This window comes from Lemur catta, chromosome 18 (assembly GCF_020740605.2).
Source record: "Lemur catta isolate mLemCat1 chromosome 18, mLemCat1.pri, whole genome shotgun sequence".
NCBI lineage: Eukaryota > Metazoa > Chordata > Mammalia > Primates > Lemuridae > Lemur > Lemur catta.
Window position 1 is genome coordinate 25,199,016 of NC_059145.1, and position 18,373 is coordinate 25,217,388.

The 18,373-nt window shown below is 38.6% G+C and overlaps 1 protein-coding gene across 1 annotated transcript in view; it reads right to left on the reverse strand.

The window, feature by feature from the left end:
- SLC25A26 (solute carrier family 25 member 26) overlaps positions 1 to 18,373 on the reverse strand; it is a 128,550-nt gene that overhangs the window by 15,756 nt on the left and 94,421 nt on the right. The window contains exon 6 of the mRNA XM_045530959.1: positions 13,153 to 13,197. Coding sequence (XP_045386915.1) covers positions 13,153 to 13,197 — 45 coding nt within the window. The remainder of the gene's footprint in view (positions 1 to 13,152; positions 13,198 to 18,373) is intronic.

The following is an 18,373-nucleotide window of genomic DNA, read 5'->3' on the forward strand; positions in this document are numbered from 1 at the left end:
GATATCAACAGTTCATTCCATTTTTATTGGCAGGTAATATTCCATTGGTTATGTGATAATTTATGTATTGACCTGTTGGGCATTTGGGATTTTTCTAATTTTGGGCTATTACAAATAAAGCTACTATGAACATTTGTATACGAATCTTTAACAGACACATGGATTTCTCTCTCTTGGGGAAATACCTAGGAGTGGAAGAGTTAGATCACATGGCAGGTATATATTTAACTTATGAAGAACTGCCAAACTGTTTTCCAAAGTGGTTGTATCATTTTACATTCCCACTAGTTCCAGTTTCTCTACATTCTTCCCAACACTTGGTATTGTCACCATTATAAAATTTTAACCATTTGAGTAAGTGCATAGTTCTATTTCACTGTGGTTTTAATCTGCATTTCCCTAATGACTAATGATGTTGAGCTTTCTTATCATGTACTTATTTGCCATTCGTTATAATTTCTTTGGTGAAGCATCTGTTCAAATGTTCTGCACATTTTTACTGGGTTGTCTATTATCTAACTTACTGAGTTCAGGGTGGGAACCTGCAGCCTTAAGGCCACATGTGGCCTTCTAGAGGTCCTTAAGTACAGCCTTTGGAACTGAATTTACTCTTTCACAACTGAAAGAATAACAGTAAAGTTAGCACTAATCTCCTACTCTCAGTACATCCCCCCTGACAAATATATCTGGAAGGTTAAGAAGGCCGCAAAGGAGATGAAGAAGATGCCATATAAACAAGATAGAAATGGTCCTGTTTACTTTGTCAATTTTAACAACTTTTCTTAAGTCAGACACCTATGTTAACTGTCTAACAAATTAGATTCATAATAGTGTGTGGCTTCTGAGGACTCCAACATTTCCTTCCATGCATACTAATGAGAATGATTCTCTGAAAGTGTACTTATTCAATTTACTGGACTAAGAGTGTAGCAGACAGATTTTAGTAACCTTGCTTATGAAAGTAGATAAGCTAAAAAAAACAAAGATTTTATACAGGTTTTTGGCACATTTTCAGTAAATGCTCTGATGTTTGCAAATAAATCTGTGTGTTTCTGCAGTAGGCATTATTTTTTTCCAGAGCTCTGGTAAGCACTGGAGAAACAATAGGAAACAAGACAGTAGAATAACATCTTTTTACTTTCAAAGTGGCAAAATGTGTATTTTATCAGCCTAATGCCAGTACCATTACATACTTCACCAACTTGCCAGGAAAGAAATGTAAAACACAAATTTGACTTTTCTTGACAATTGAAGGTTATCTTCAGTTAATCTACTGATATCTTCAAGGGTTCCAAAGAGCAGAAGTTTACTCCAAACAGACTTAAAATACTAGTACTAATGCTGAATTTATAAGCAATAGCAAATAACATCATGTGAATTTCATCTGGTCATACAGGAGGAAGAAATCAAAGATACTATGTAATTCATAAATTCAACAAACATTTACTAAGCACCTACTAGGTGTCAGGCACTGTAGAGTCAAGAAAAAAAAAGGAACAGTTGCTGGGTCTCATATTTGAGGAAGGCATGGTGGGGGCCGAAGAGGATTACAAAAGAGAGAAGAGAGGTGACGGAGATGGCTTCACAGAGGTGCCTGCTGTAATCTAGGGGAGAAAAAAACTTTGGTTGCCAAGGGAAAAAAACACAATCAAAATAGACTCAGATGGCTGAAGACACAGTTTAAAAATAGAATCTCCACAGATAAGCATAACTTTCCACTATCACCTGGCCAGAATAGTCTAAGGAGATATAAATAGTTTTGTATTTGAAACAGATACTAATAAATACCTTAAACAAAAAATCCCTAGAAAAACCAAAAGTTTTTAAAGACAAGTGAGAAATTTCAGTGGCAAACACAAAGCATGATATAAATACTGATTGTAACAGCTGCCTGGATACGTACTTATACAGAACTTAGTAGCTTCCAGGCACTCAATACTTTACATACATGGACTCATGTAATCCTCACCCAAGTCTTATGAGGTATATGTAATTCTTATGATTTTACCATTTTTAGACAAGAAAGTTGAGGCTCAGCGATATTAAGTAATTTGTCAAAGCTTAAATAGTTAGTATCAAAACTGGGATCTGAATGGAACAATCTACTGTGAAATATAAAAACCCTTGGATTTGGATCTACAGGTTTTAACTGTCTTGATAGGGCATAGAATGGTATCTCTAAGACACTTTATTTCCACACACACATCACAATTTCCACTGGAATGACATTAAAATATCCAAGTGAATGAACAAACTATGTCAATGTCCAAGACAACTTGCTTAAATAAGAATTTGAAATGACTTTTCAAAATGAGGAATTGTTTGAATATAGAACTTCAGAAAGTAATATTCAGACCAATCTAGGAAGATGACATGTTATTTACAAATTATTCATTTGAGTGCAACTCTAAACACATAAAATGACAAGAACCTGACTGGTAAAAAGAAACAAACAAAAAAAAGCATACTGTATATAATTTATGAAAATATTTTGAAATTATACATTTGCTCATGTATTTGAGGAACAGGAGGACTGTGATAAACACACTGGCTGGAAAGACAGGAAAAGTTACTTATAGGAAGATTAAAGATGATTATGACAATAACTGGGGAAACTGAGGCTGGTTTGTTCTGCTCCACACAAAGCCATGTATCTTTTAGACAAATAGAATAGTATATCTGCAACACAATAAGATCCCTCCCTACCATATACAGCTCAACTTCTAATGGAATTACATTATAATATACAAGTTATCAGAGAAAATATTTTGGTGTCAATAAAATATATTAATATTTAAATAATGTGGATCTATAATAGAGAGGGCTTTTGGGTTTTTTTTTTTTTAAGGACTTGTCTGAACACCAAAAATTATTTAAATTGCCATAATTTCTCAACCTAAATAAGTAATTTCATTGCTACAGAGGTCTAGTCATCGTTTCTGTCGGGGCAGATAAACAACTCGGGGAATGGGTGGGAGACAGGCACAAAAGGAGCCCAAATGTAAAGAACCAGCGTGGGGGTCTCAACTGTGGCTGATGGAGGTTGGGCACCAAAATAAAAATAAGAATTTTTCAAAAGCAGGTGGCCATACTTCCCCTGGTGTTTCCTTTTTTTATCCCAATTCAATGTCCCATTTCCTTTTTCTTTTCAAATATAAATGAAATTTTCAGATGAATCTATGGACATTTGTGTATATTAAGTTTCAAGTTTAAGTAACGAGGCTGGCATTCAGAAACATTAATTTTGCTTCTGTAGTTTTTCTTAAGTAAAACTTCCTTAATATACATCGATTAATAGCTTATATAAAAAAATCTGTTTTGAAACAAATTTAGATTTACAGAAGAGTTACAAAAACAGTACAGTTCCCCTATACCCTTCCCCGAGCTTCCATAGTACAATTATCAAAGGAGGAGATTGGAACCGGGACAATACTACTCACTAAACTACAGACCGTAACTGAGTTTCTCCATAGTAACTACTGTTAAAAGGTATGCAATTTTTATTTTTTTTTATTTTTATTTTTTTTTTTTTTTTGAGACAGAGTGTCACTTTGTTGCCCGGGCTAGAGTGAGTGCCGTGGCGTCAGCCTCGCTCACAGCAACCTCAAACTCCTGGGCTTAAGCGATCCTACTGCCTCAGCCTCCCGAGTAGCTGGGACTACAGGCATGTGCCACCATGCCCGGCTAATTTTTTCTATATATATTTTTAGTTGTCCAGATAGTTTATTTCTATTTTTAGTAGAGACGGGGTCTCGCTCAGGCTGGTCTCGAACTCCTGACCTTGAGCGATCCACCCGCCTCGGCCTCCCAGAGTGCTAGGATTACAGGCGTGAGCCACCGCGCCCGGCCGGTATGCAATTTTTAAACATCAGCTTGATTTTTTCAATTAATGATATTTCTATTATCCATTAGAATACTCAGTGGTATTTTGCTACAAAAACAATCAGGTTGTTCTACTTTCCCAAGTGATTCTGCACTTATTGCTCAAGGCCTGTCAGAGGAAGAGCAGCAAGAAGTCACTTGGCTTCGCCCCACCCCAAGGTTAACACCAGTACTCATGGGACAAAAAGCAAACACCAGGCACAATACTATGAAGTGGCCAGGAGTCCAAGCCTGCACCAGGTGTCTTCTATTAAAGTATGAAGTGAAGAGAAAGCTTTTTTTTCCCCTCCCACTTTAAAAGACCCACCCAAATGAACACTACTTTCTTATGAACAACAAATTCAAAGTACGTGCTTTGGCTCCAGTGCAGGAAGACTTACAATTTGGGACTTCTTCAGCTGTTCCCTTCAAAAGTACTTATGTGGCTTCCAATTTTGCAAGAATATGAAATTGTACTATTACACGCTTTTTATGCAACAGCAGTAGGTATGCATACAGAATCATCTACTCAATTCCAATTAATAACATCAGACGAGTATTTAAGACAACAGTAAGGACAATGCTTAGTTTTTTTCAAGCCTAGACTGGCTCTTGATATTATCCTCTGTGCAGGTCTCACTGCTGGGAGTCTACCTGCAGAATTTTATAACACACTAAAGACAGCAGACAATTATTTTCATGCAAATGCTCTCCATATTGTAGTTGATCAAGTTCTTATGTCGCTTTGGCACATACTTTAAAAACAATTAAAGCAACAGCTACTCATAATTTTATTATTCAATCACATGAGCCATCTCTCTATGAAGTACTCATATACTACTATGTCTAAAAGAACGAGATTTCCAAAACCAAGTCTAGAAGCTGAAAAAAATATCACATATAACTGGGAACCACAATTAGGCTCTCAATTCTGCCATACCATGGCTTTAGCAATATGATCAAGTGGCTAAAAAGGCTAAAATGGGTCAGGTGCAGTGGCTCACGCCTATAATCCTAGCACTTTGGGAGGCCAAGGCAGGAGGATTGCTTGAGCTCAGGAGTTCGAGACCAGCCCAAGTGATGTAGTGAGACCCCATCTCTACAAAACATATAGAAAAATTAGCTAGGCATGGCGGCATGCACCTGTAGTCCCAGCTACTCAGGAGGCTGGGAAGGGGGGCAGGTGGTGGATTGCTCGAGCCCAGGAGTTTGAGGTTGCAGTGAACTATGATTATGCCACTGCACTCTAACACTGAACAGAGTGGGACCCTGTCTCAAGAAAATACCAAAAAACAAAAACCATGTATACCAAACCACCCCCTAAAATGCTAGCAAATAATGAGTAAGGAAGTCTAAAGAATACATAAAAACAAAGCTAACACACTCCTTCTTCTCATTTTTTAAAGGAGGTTACATGTGAATGCATAGCTGGGTCCCTCAAAATCAAATACTGGCAGGGTCTTATATTTCCAACGAGGAATCATTATAGGCATTTTTAAAAAATGCTTAATATATATTTATGTTTGAGAATCTGATTAAGCTGAAGTGTGGGAAACTCCCCTCTTTTCTCACACCAAGCCAAAGAAAGTCAATATGACTCATCATGAGAATCTCTTATCTCGATGGATCCTATTTATCTCATTTCAGTCACAAACTTACATAAATAGGAGAAAACTATCTAAAAGAAAGAGACAAAGGAAGAATTCTGATGTGCTTTTTAAATTGGGTTTCTGGGTTTTTTTTTTTTTTTTGAGACCACAGTGTCTTACTCTGCCACTTGGGCTAGAGTGCAGTGGCATCAGCCTAGCTCACTGCAACCTCCATCTCCTAGGCTCAAGCGACCCTCCTGCCTCAGCCTCCCCAATAGCTGGGACTACAGGTGCATGCCACCACATCCAGCTAATTTTTTCTATTTTTAGTTGCCCAGCTAATTTTTTTATTTTTAGTAGAGATGGGGTCTCACTCTTGCTCAGGGTGTTCTGGAACTCCTGAGCTCAAGCAATTCTCCCTCCTCATCCTCCCAGAGTGCTATGATTACAGGTGTGAGCAACAGCACCCGGTCCTATATTCCTTCTATGATCTCAGTAGCCCTAGAAACAAAAAAAAAATGTTGCCCATTTCTTTTATAACTTGAATAAAAGGATGCTAGGGAGTTCTAATTATTTTTTTTTTGCCATAAAGCATCCTATGTTTTCTAAGAAAACAATTAAGAATTCAAGCTTTCTTGAAGTATTTAAATTGTTAAAGGATGCCTACTTCATTATAATGTGATTTTGCTATAATCTTAATCAGTATCTTAGACTCTGATTTGAGTGGCAATCTGGAAGTATAATAGGTACTTTGTTCTTATTTTCAGGTGGTTTTCTTCCATACCGGCATGTTGTATTTGATTCTGGATACTAGCTGAGTGTGGCAAGAATCACAGACACATGCGTGTACATGAATTTTTACTGTTTCCATTCCCTTTCAGTCTTTAATATGCCTTTATTGAAACCTGTGTTCTGGGCAAGTGTGTCTAATGCAGATACCAGATTCTCCCAGTCTCATGAAATGTAGTGTAAGGGGAGACCCTGAGCACTGAGCATCTTCTAATTATTATTATTTTGCTTATGTTACTACAAGTATACGAGGAATTTGTTGTGAGTGGGGTGGTGGTAGACATTTTAACTAATCAATAAGAAAAAACAAGTTATTTATTCTTTAACTTGAAAACAGCTTTTATACAGCACTGCATGTTTAAAATATTCGTAAGACAAAAGAGAAATCTAAGTAATTATTTTACACATTGTACTATAAGTGAAGTGATAATCCACTGGCCCCTGATTTCTATGATTTCACCTTAGAAAAGCATCAGCATGTCACTGTCTTACAAAATCAAACTGATTTTATTTTCTTTTTGCTTCAAGTGTTGCTTAGCTTAAATCTTGCATCTCTTACAGTTGCTGCTTTGTTACTTTGCAACACCTTGAGGCTGTAAGCAAGACTATTTAGACCTGACAGTATTCTTTGGTTTTTGTCTAGAACAGCATCCACACAGACCTGCCAGTATTCTTAACAACTCTCCACACTGCACTATAAAATGATGTTGCATATTAAGACAATAGAAAAATATTTGACATTGTTACAGGAAATTTCATCAAATCCATTCAGAATACGCTTACTTTTGACTTAAAGCTCAGTAAGGGAAAACCTATATGCTTAAAAAGAAAAAACATATTTTCATAGCTGTGAACATACTTCTAAAAGAATCTATAAATAAGACAGTTGACGTATATATAGTTACCCAACTTTACATGGAACTTGAAAAAGAAAGAATGCTAACCTTCCAGCAGTTAGCAAATAGTTATATAAACACCTGCTGTATAAAAGCCAGAACCATAAAGAATATAAACATAAACAGTCAGAAGACAAAGTTCCTTCCTCTGATAAGCAATGTCCTGCAGGGAATTAAACACAAACACGTGGAAAAATGTGGTTCTGGCTCCACTCGTTACCATAAATTGTGCTCCCCGTGGCTGATCTCAGAGAACTGACTCGAGTGAACACCGTTTAATTCCTGTCCAAGTGCAGCAGAGACAAGGGATGTTTGGAAGAGGTGGTCTGAGAAATATGTTGACCAGACTTTTTAAGCTTTCTGTCATTAAGTTAAGGAATCAATGCAATTTACAGAAATGCCTTAAATGAGATGACTAGATATTAATATGACCTCAGCTTGTGAACATATGAAACTGTAAAAACATTATTAAAGACATCATGCATAATGTGCAAAATTACATGTAAAGTGATTAAGAACATCAATTGTGGAGTCAGCCTGCCTGGGTTCAAATCCTGGCTATGCCCCTTAGTATTCCTGTGGCTTTGGGGCAAGGCACCGAAACTCTCCTTCAGTTTCCACATCGACAAAACCAAGACCAGGTTAGCGTCCACTACCATGAAGATCAGTAGGAGATAATCCATGGAAAGTGGTTATTATAGCACCTGGCACACTCTAACTTTAAGAAATGTTGGCTGTTACTGCTTTTATTACTGTTGCTATCATCATTAACACTGTCACATAGTAAAAGGGTGCTGTACAGCAATTGGAGGACTCAGGTTGGTTACTAGGTGAAATCTCTCTGGGCTCCAGTTTCCTGGTTTTAAGGTGGGGCGAAGAACATGGCCCACCTCTCTGGGTTAAGATATGAACAACTGCATGGCATTTAGCCTAGGGCCTAGCACACAGCATCTGCTCGACACACAACTGATGTCTTTAAGTATTCAGGGATGGTAAGTGCATAACTAAATAAACTAAGTTATGAAGATGCCAGTAAGGAAATAAATAGGTTCTGTGATTATGGAGGAGGGAGGAAGGGTAGATCCTACTTTAAAGAGAGGTGGACAGGGGATGTCTCTGAGGTGACATCTGATCTAAGACCTGAGGAATGAGAACAAGGTAGATGTGCGAAAAGCCTAGGGCAAGAGCTAGAATGAACAGAGGCTGGGATTTTTGTCAGTCCTCTTTGTCACAAAATCCCCAGACTCTAGAAAATACCTAGAATACAGTAGACACTCGGTAACAATGTGTATATTGTACACATATTTCAAAACATCATGTGGTGCACCATAAGTGCACACAGCTATTATTTAACAAAATAAATAAGAAAACAAAAAATAATTATCACAGGTACACAAAAAATAATTATGTGTAGAATGAATGAATAAAAAGTATTTCTGGCAGAGAGAATGACAGATGTAAAGGCCCTGGGGTAAGAACCAGCTTGGCACATCTGAAGCGCCCCGAGGGGAGGCGCGAGGCTGTGGCCCAGTAAGTGGGTGCCGTGTGGCCAAGGGCAGTGGGCAGGTGCCACGGGTAAGGCTTTGAGGCAGAAGGGGCCATATTACCCAGAGCCTTCATCAGCCAGAGATTAAACTCTGGATTTCATTCTTCTTTTAAAGAAATGTCACTGACAGGTTTTAGCAGGAAGTGGTATGATCTGATTTATTTCTTTAAGAAAATCACTCCACTGTTGTGCAAAGAAGCTATTTTAGGGAGGCAAGAGTGAAATCAGGGAGCCCATCAGAGAGGCCAGTACAGCAACTCAAACAAGAGGTGAGCCAGAGGCTTGAATGAGCAGAATGGACTTGCTGAAGGATTAGATTATGAGGGATGAGAGAACAGGAGAACTCTGGAATAATTTGTAAGTTTCTACCTGAGCAAGCAAGAGGTAATTGTGCTATTTACTGACAAGCGGACAATGGGAAGGAACAGGTTGGGGAGAAGAACCAAACCGAGAGTTCTGTTCTGAACTGGTCACCCTGAGACGTCATTAGTAAGGACGACAACCAGGCAGCTGTCATCTGAGGCTGGGACTCGGAGCAAGTGGTTTGCCACAGGGTTGTAAGTGTGCAGTCAGTATACAGATGGCAGCCAAACCCAAGGGATAAGATGAAACAATAGGCTCGGTTCTTTGTCAAGGTAATAGAAACCATGAAATCTATCATGTTTCCCTTTTTGTTGAGCTGCCAGAAAGTTCCAAGGTAAACATAAAACTTAAAGGGAAATTATCTTCTCTGAGGTTGTAGATATGATAATTCTACCCTTTTTTCTTCCCCTCCCTCTTTATGATGTCTTGTCTTCTTTCATCTAAAATATGTGTTTGTAAGTATACGTAAAAAAACAGACGACCATAAGAAATGAGGTAGTACAGTGACAGATTTGGAGAGTCAGGACTGGCTCCCATGTTACCCTGTGTATTCTCCAGTTAGAGACATGCTCCACTTAAGCCATCTGTGGGTTCTGTGTGTGCCTCCCTGGTAAACGCTAAGCTCGTCAAGGGCATTAGCCATGTCTTACTCATCTTTGCATTCCTGTGAAATGGAACAACGGTCAGTCAGCTCAGAACAGGCAGGCAGCACAGGTACACTGACTGCATACTTCACACAATATAGGATGTGATTAAATACCCGTCAGCAATACAGACAAATGTGAGGGGAGATCTTCAAGGCCTGCACTGGAAGTCTTCAAGCAGGAGATCGAAACCTGAACTGAGCTTTGAAAGAGGCATTGCTTTTGGACCCTTGGAAGCACATTGCAGAAAAAAGTCAAAGAACAGGGGAGGGTAGTGGAGGGAAGAACCTATTTCATATTTAGAGGCAGTAGGTGGCTATTCTGGCTAGAGGGAAAGGATTTTGGAAGGAAAAAAAAAGTATAGGGGGAGGGAGCTGAAAAACCCAGTGTGGAGATCCTTGAGTGCCAAGAACTTCATCTTTTAGAGTTTTAGAAAGTTAAATGTTTTTGAGAACATACATGTTACTTCAAAGAGATGTTTAAGGAAGATCACACAAATTCAATGTGTGGAATGGATGAGACAGCAGAGAACCTGTCAGGACTTAAACCAGGCTTAAGGTGGTAAGAATCAGGTAAAAGGTGGCCGTGGGTTCCAAAGAGCCAGAGTCAACAAGACTTGGTGAGTAACATGATATGCAGAAAGAGAAAACAAGAGAATCGGATTTTAATCTGTGGTATGAGACCAGGTGGTCAGAAGAATAGTGATTAATAGGAATGGGAGAGACAGCAGGAAGAAGTGATGTGAGAACGATGATGACTTTATAACAGTTAGGTGTAAGCTAACAGTGGCCACCCCGGCTGCAGACCTCACTCCCTGCAGGACAATGTGTATGCAATCTGCTAAAGTCTTGGCTGAGAAAAATTTTCTGAGTAGTATTCCTATGTAAACACAACAGAGAAATCCTCCCACATAATACAATCTCCCTCTATGGTTGCAAAAGCAAGTTTAAATAGTAAACACAAAAATAAGAGACATGCCAAAAATTGTCTACTTCTACAAAAGCACTGATTTCACATGTAGATGTTACAAAAACACGATTATATGAAAAAATGCTTGACATGATTTAGTCACGAGGAAACTGCAAATTAAAACCACAATGAGATGCCCATTCACAACTATTAGAATGGCTGAAAATTTTTTAAATTTAATAACATGTAATGATATGGATGTAGAGCAATTGGAACTCTCACACACTGCTGGTGGGAATGCAAAATGGTACAGCCACTTCGGAAAAGACTTTGACACTGTCTTATAAAATTAAACATGTACTTTTCCTTATGACCCAGCAATGGCATTCCTAGGTACTTACCCAAGAGAAAGAAAAACGTATGTCCATACAAATACTATATGCAAATACTTATAGCAGTTTTATTCATAATCATCGAAAACTGGAAACAACTCAAATGAGTATCAACTAGTGAATCGATAAACAAACTGCAGTACATCCTCACACCCACAGAATAATACAAAGTGATAGAAAGGAACAAACTATTGGCACAAGCAACAACATGCATGAATCTCAAAAGCATTACATTAAATGAAAGAAGCAAGGCACAAAATGCTAATTAGTATCCTCTGTTTATATGATACCCTGGAAAAGGAAAACTATCAGAACAGCAGGTGGGCAGGGACTGGGCACAGAGGGAGGGCACTGACTACAAAGGGGCGTGAGGGAACTTTCTGGAGTGATGGCAATATTCTCTATTTTAGTTACGGTGGCGGTTATGAACATTTGTCAAAACTCATAAGAATGTACATTTATAAAGGGCGAATTTTACTGTATGTAAATTATTCCTCAAGAAACCCAACGTAAAAAAAAAAGAAACAAAAAACCAAAAAACTATACCATCTCAACATTTGCTCAAAGGAAATTTTTAAAGCATAGCACTGTTATCTGTGATTACTCTGAAAACCTCTAGATGTTTGTTAACTAGCTAGAACTCTACAAATGTTCTTAATATTGAAAAGAAATAAACCCCATGTTCTTTCCTTCTTTGGGCCTCAGAACATTCCTTTGCAGAGTTACAGCATAAGGATGTCAGAGTGTGCAGAATCTGCGTGAATGCCAGTTATTGAGACACTAATAAAATGAGTCTTGTTTGCTGGACAGCTGTTGGCTTCATTGTTCTTTTGTCACACACTAAAAAGGAGAGCTGTTATGCTAATGGAATGTGACCTTCTCATTGGATAGCTGTTACATCATGCCCTGAAACAGGGCCTGAGAAATCTATTTTCACCATGCACCATGTAGGAAATGGTAAAAATAAAAACAAAATAACAACAAAAGACCCAAATAACCATATTAAATGAGCAGTACTACTCCTTAAAAATCAGATCACTCAGAAGTATTTCCCAATACTTAATGTTCGAGTTTATTTTTTAAAAGAGTATCTTACCTCAATTTATTATCCTTTAATATATAACCTCAACAGAATTTATTTCAGAGTTTAAATACTGTTTATTATATCTTCAAAAGATATTTTATACAAGTAATCCATGATTAGTAACTGTAAAATTATGGGGTAATTCCTTTATTTTTGTATCATCTAATGCCCATCTAGGGATTTCACAGTTTGGTCCTTTATGAAACATTTTCACTTGAACAAGGGCTTTCAAGGTTTTTTTGACCATTATCCACAGCAAAAAACACATTTTACATTGCAACCCTGTAAAGATGTGTGCACGTTCATGCAAGCACAACACTGAAGTTTTACAAAATAATACTGATCCTTACCATGTAAGATGCTAACATTTTTTTATTATGATCCTTAAAATGCTGGCAAAGAGCCACACAAATCATATCATGACCCACAATTTTCAAATGGCTGTGTCAGAAGGTGAAAAACTAATGCAACATCTCTGCATGTTTTTAACATAAGCTTTTAAAAATGTGTTGGTTTTAAACAGATGAGTGACCTTCCCAACACCGACTCACAATTCACCACATTCTGCTCCTTCCCTCAGGCTGAGGTGGGCAGCAAAGGTGGGGGAGGTCCAGTCAGAACCCCAGGTTCCTGCAGGCCCTGCCGAGGTGAGGGATGCGTGGGAAGATGCACCTGCACCCTGCCCTCTCAGCCTGCGAACATTCGGGCCCTAGGTTCCCTGGTTTTCTTTTCTTTTCCATTTACTGTCACTGTTAGTCCTTAACCTCTCTCTCTCCACACACACACACAAAACCACAGTAAAACAAAATTCCACTGGGTGCAAAGAGAATGCAAGACGCAAGAGAAAGTAAAGCAAACGTGTGGATTTCAGTTACGCCCGCCCTGCTTACTGCCTAGTATCTCGGCCACCTGAACAGGTTTAAAGGCTGAACTGGCAAGTAAAGCACACATAAAAAGTATTTTCAACTGCTAATACTTTTGAGTTTTTAAACCTCTAGTCAACATTATATTCCACACTCAGACTATTGGGTACTTGTGATACTTAGAGACAAATTTTATATGAAGATTGAAAAACTTACCTTTAAGGACTCCCATAAGGGAAACTGGACCAAAGAGAAAGGAATCTGAAGAAAGAAAAAAAAAAATCAAATACATTAAACAAGAAAGATCATTTGAACAAATGAAATAATGTTTCTAAATAATAATTACAGGTTCATATAGCAATGCCAAAACCTGTAATTGTTATTTAGAAACATTTTTTATTTGAACTTTATGTACAACAATGCTAATAGCAAACAAACTTATAGGTGTAGTATACGTAATGTTTAGAAAAAGAGTTAAACTGTAGCCTGTAGATCCTCTAACTTTTTGAGCCCCAAAGATGTAAAATGATGCTGTGAAGCCCTTTCGAATGGAAAGTGAAGCATATAGTCTGGCTACTGAAATGACAAAATAAATATTCCCCATCATAAATAATGAAGACTTTAAAGAGTCAATCAATATGTTTCCCTTAAGGGCCAAGGCTGTCTACTCAGCAGACAAAGTGTCAGGATTTCAGAGAGAAACAGGGAGGAGAGAGATGGGGGGTAAGAGAGGGTAGGGGCAGCCAAGCTGGGGAGGAGAGGGGCAGGATGAGAGAGGGGACAGAAAGGAGGGGAACGGAAGGCAAGAAGGGAGTGGAGAGAGGAAAAGAAGAGAGGCGAAAAGGGAGAGAGATGGAGCGGGAAGGAGAGAGGAGGAGGAGTACAGAGGGAGAGGGGAGAGAGGGGAGGAAGCAGAGAGAGAAAGACTGGAGGGAGATAAGAGGGGGGAGGATGTGGAAAAGGCAAGGGGAAGTGGGGTAGGGAAGAAAGAGGAGACAGGGCCACCGGGAAAGGGCAGGTTGAGAAAGGGGACTCAGGAAGAGAGCAGCCAGTCTGGGAGTAGCAAGGCTGTCCCCTCAAGGAAGGAAGGAAGGAAGTATAACAGAGGTAAGAGGCTGAAAAAGGGCAAAATGTATAATAAGTTGTCTCTTTAAAACCCCCACCCTTTCTGGGAATTAAAACCTGCATTCCTGCCCAGGGCCTGTAATCAAAGGCCCAGAAAAATGTCCTTTGTTTTCCAGTATCTTAAACCACAAGAGATGGCTCAACAGAATTGTACAGAGGTCATCTTCACAGGAGATAAGGTCATCCAAAACCACCAACTAAAGCCACATGTGACACTGGTCACATAGACCCTAACCCAACCTCTAAACACCCCCCTTTAAAAAGCCCTGTGTTTCTGCTTAATGGCCAGACAGTGGTCTTTGGAGACACTAGTCTGCTGCCCTCCTCATTTGCCGACAAATTAATAAACCCTTTCCTTTTCCTCAAATCACCTGTCCTCATTCTTCATTCTCACTGATTCGGCCTGGGGACAAGTACCGAACTGTGGCAGCAGAAAGATGCACGGATCACCGAATCAATGCTGGAGAAGTAGAGAAGTTCTAAACAGACACAAGAAGTGGGCCTGAACGCCTGAGGTAGTCCCAAGTGCAGTCAGGGAGAAGAGTAATCCACAGTACTGAAGTATGAGTGGTCAAGACAATCACATGGTAAGTATTTCCAAGTAGGTGTCTTACAACAGGGCTAGAATCACCAAGGACTTTCCACGTGCCAGGCACTGTGCTCATAAGCACTTGGTAAGTTTTATTTCACTGAATCCTCACAATAACCCTCTCAGACATTTAGGTATTATATCTATTCTCATTTTATAGATGAGGAGACTGAGGTTCAGAGAAGCTGTGTAACTTGCTTAAAGGCAAACAGCTAGGAAGTAAAAAGCCCTGATGATCTGACTCCAATATCCTGTGGAACTACTACTCTACCTCAAAGTCATCGAAATGTAGTTCTGCATATAAGTTCACCCCTAGTACAGTCTATTTGTTTTTAATGAAATTTTCTGAAATTCCAAAATAGAAACCCACCTCGTATTTCCTAAAATAAAAATGCCTGAATTCCAACAGACCCCACCCCCTAGCTTAAGTGACACCCAGTCACTGCCCCTATGGACCAGTACTAGGACCGGTGCCACCGCTATGAGCATGCCATGGCCCCAGGGTTGTGACTCTGTAGTCAGCTCAGTTGCAAGTGAAAAGTAAATGTGGACTTTGAACATTATCACTTTGGGGGTTGGGAGAGGGGTCCCCATGATTTGAGGAATTAATGGGTATTTCCCAGCACAGGAATTAAGGCCTGTGAAATATTTATATTTAATCAGAAATTTAAAGTCTAGCATCATCTGTCATTGCTACAGAAAATGATGGCCCTCAGTTTGACACACAGTGGCCACAGAAAGAAAATCTGTCTCCCATTCAGGAAAGATATGGCAGTGAAGAACAATCTCATTGCCTACAGCCTGGATTAATATGACAAACTAGAATCTCAGAGAAGTTTGTTGTTGTCATAAGCAGCCCCCCACCTTGAATGTTAACGTCCCACAAGAGGAATCAACATTTAGTTTAGTTTCTTATTGTCACTAAAACATAAATGCATCTAACATCATCTATTCTGAAACTAATGTGCTGTATTTCCAATTAATTATCAAAATCCCCCCAAACCTGACCATGTGAGTTTCTAAAAGCTTTTTTAAATTTTTAAAAATTTGTAATTTATAATTAAAATAAACCCAAGAGGACTCATAGGCAGTACGATTATAGATTATTTTCATTTTCTCCTTTGTACTCTCTCTTCTCAAAGGTAAATATATCACATTTTAACAAGAATGTAAATATTTCACATTTATAAGATGAAACAATCTTTAAAATGTAGCAGTCAAGGCTACCATTATTCACTTCCTGATTAAAATAACCTATAAAATTGCACTGAATGTTATCTGCAGTTATTTAGTACTTAATACCATTAGGTTTTGGATCCTACAGATAAGCCTTTTGCCCGTATTCCTTTACTAGAAGTTATTTATTAAATCGTTCCTTCAGTTTAAAGAAATAATTTTAAAATCACACATTTCGAATGGCCAAATTCCCTTGGGTATTTATTTTTTAAAGTGAGCTGACAGTAAACCCCAACTTTACTGTCTAACATATTAATTGACAGTCTAAGGTAATTAAATGTACTATAAATGCATAAATTTATTTCTGACTTCTAGTAGTGAACTGTCCCTCATAAGGTAAACTTCTAATATGTGAAAGCATTTCAAATATTTTTAGAGTCAAAGTCATTATTGCACACGTATTGTCATTTACGATATGAAGAAATAACAATGAAAATGTGTTCCACACATGTGAAAGGACGACTGCCAGGAAACACGGCTGCACGACTAAAACAAATACTTCTTCCAGCGTCCACGGAACCCGGGCCCGTCACAGAGCTAGCACCCTCCCTGCGTCTGGCGTGGAGTTACATAACAGTGATGTTTCTTCAAAACGTGGAATTTTATACCCCAAACAGATGTAAGCTGTTATTCTAAAATGTTTTATAGATGAAGAAAATGAATAGCTGCACTCAGAGGTCTTATATTCCAAAACACAACCTACCCATTTTATTGCACCAAAAGCTACAAAATGGCTCACTGTTGTGACCTGTTTAATGCCTCCATTTAAGATGTTTTGTTTGAATAAGGTTGTTAAGACCCAGGGCACTAATAAGTGAGTGGCAGTAAACCCCGCTGCCATCAAAGACGCAGATGTAGGGGGGAAAAACCTGCTGAAATTCAACATGGATTCCACTCAGTAATAAACAGGGCAGTAATTCTATGCAAGAGGGCAAGTGAGGATTCCAGGTGAAGTAGATAAACTGAAATCTAGGTGTGAGAAAGAGGGGAAGGAAGCGCTGGGCATCACTAAGGTAATAAACAAAGTACAAAATTTTAATTTTCATCTCAAAGTACTGGACTAGAATTAACCTTGAGGAGTCTAACCCTGTGATCTTAAAATAAATGTCTGTAACCTAATGATCCTTTAATAAATAGTGAAGTGATGTATAATATAACTGAGGGAATATGAAGACATGGTTTCTAAGGTATCATTTAGCTCTCAAATTCTTTTTTTTTTTTTTTTTTTTTTGAGGCAGAGTCTCACTCTGTGGCCCTGGCTAGAGTGCTGTGGCATCATCATAGCTCACAGCAACCTCAAACTCCTGGGCTCAAGCGATCCTCCTGCCTCAGCCTCCCGAGTAGCTGGGACTATAGGCATGTGCCACCATGCCCGGCTAATTTTTTCTATATATATTTTTAGTTGGCCAGATAATTTCTTTCTATTTTTAGTAGAGATGGGGTCTCACTCTTGCTCAGGCTGGTCTTGAACTCCTGACCTCGAGCGATCCACCCGCCTCGGCCTCCCAGAGTGCTAGGATTACAGGCATGAGCCACCACACCTGGCCGTCAAATTCTATTTTTCAATGGAACAATCACAACAGAATATCAATACAGTTTTAAAAATAAGACTTGAATGTAAGCTGCAATGAACACAAGCTGCTATTAGTGAGATCTAGGAAGCCTAAGGAACAAGCAAGTACATTTAAAAAGCCATGAAAACTATCACACTTGGCAGAAATAACCAAAAAACTCCCTAGCAAGAAGATAAAAAAAAAAAAAAAACTACACATAAACCATGTGCAAGCCCTCCAATTAGAAGGGGTCTGAGGAACAGCACGGAACTGGTAGCTTGCCATGCATATCAGAGTGGGTCCAAGGACTGGCCCATTCCAGTTTTCAAGGGATCCCACAACTGATTCACAAGAGGGTCTCCTTTATGTGGCATGACAATTTCCAAATTTCAGAGCAAGATTTTGAGTTTTCCATTCTCGCATCCCATAGATAACAAAGCCATTCTTCTCTTAGATACTCTGTGCCTTTTCCCATTCAACCCCAGTGGTAACCAAGGACAAATGAGGTTGAAGACCTAAAACCTCCTTGCCCCAAAGGGACCGTTATTCTTAAAAAACAACAAAAAAGTGAGAACCATTCAGTATTTAACATATCAGGAAGTATCCTATTAGTAAATACATTTTCATTTTTTAATTTAACAACTACAACCCATTTATTTGCACTGCATATGTGCTAATAAAGGAAATTAACCTAAAAGGAAAAAAAATTTAAAGCAAATTACTCCTTAGGTTAATAAGACATAACTAAAATTCCTAAAGCATCTTTCCAAAGAATGCACAAAATAGACACATGAGTAACAGAATCTAATAGAGAAAAGGAAATGAGTGATTCTTCAGTAAATCTTTTAGACTTCAAAGGCAGGAGCATTAGGAGTATAGTCAATTACTAACTCAGTGCAGTAGACACAGGAAATGCTTAAGAAATGTTATCACT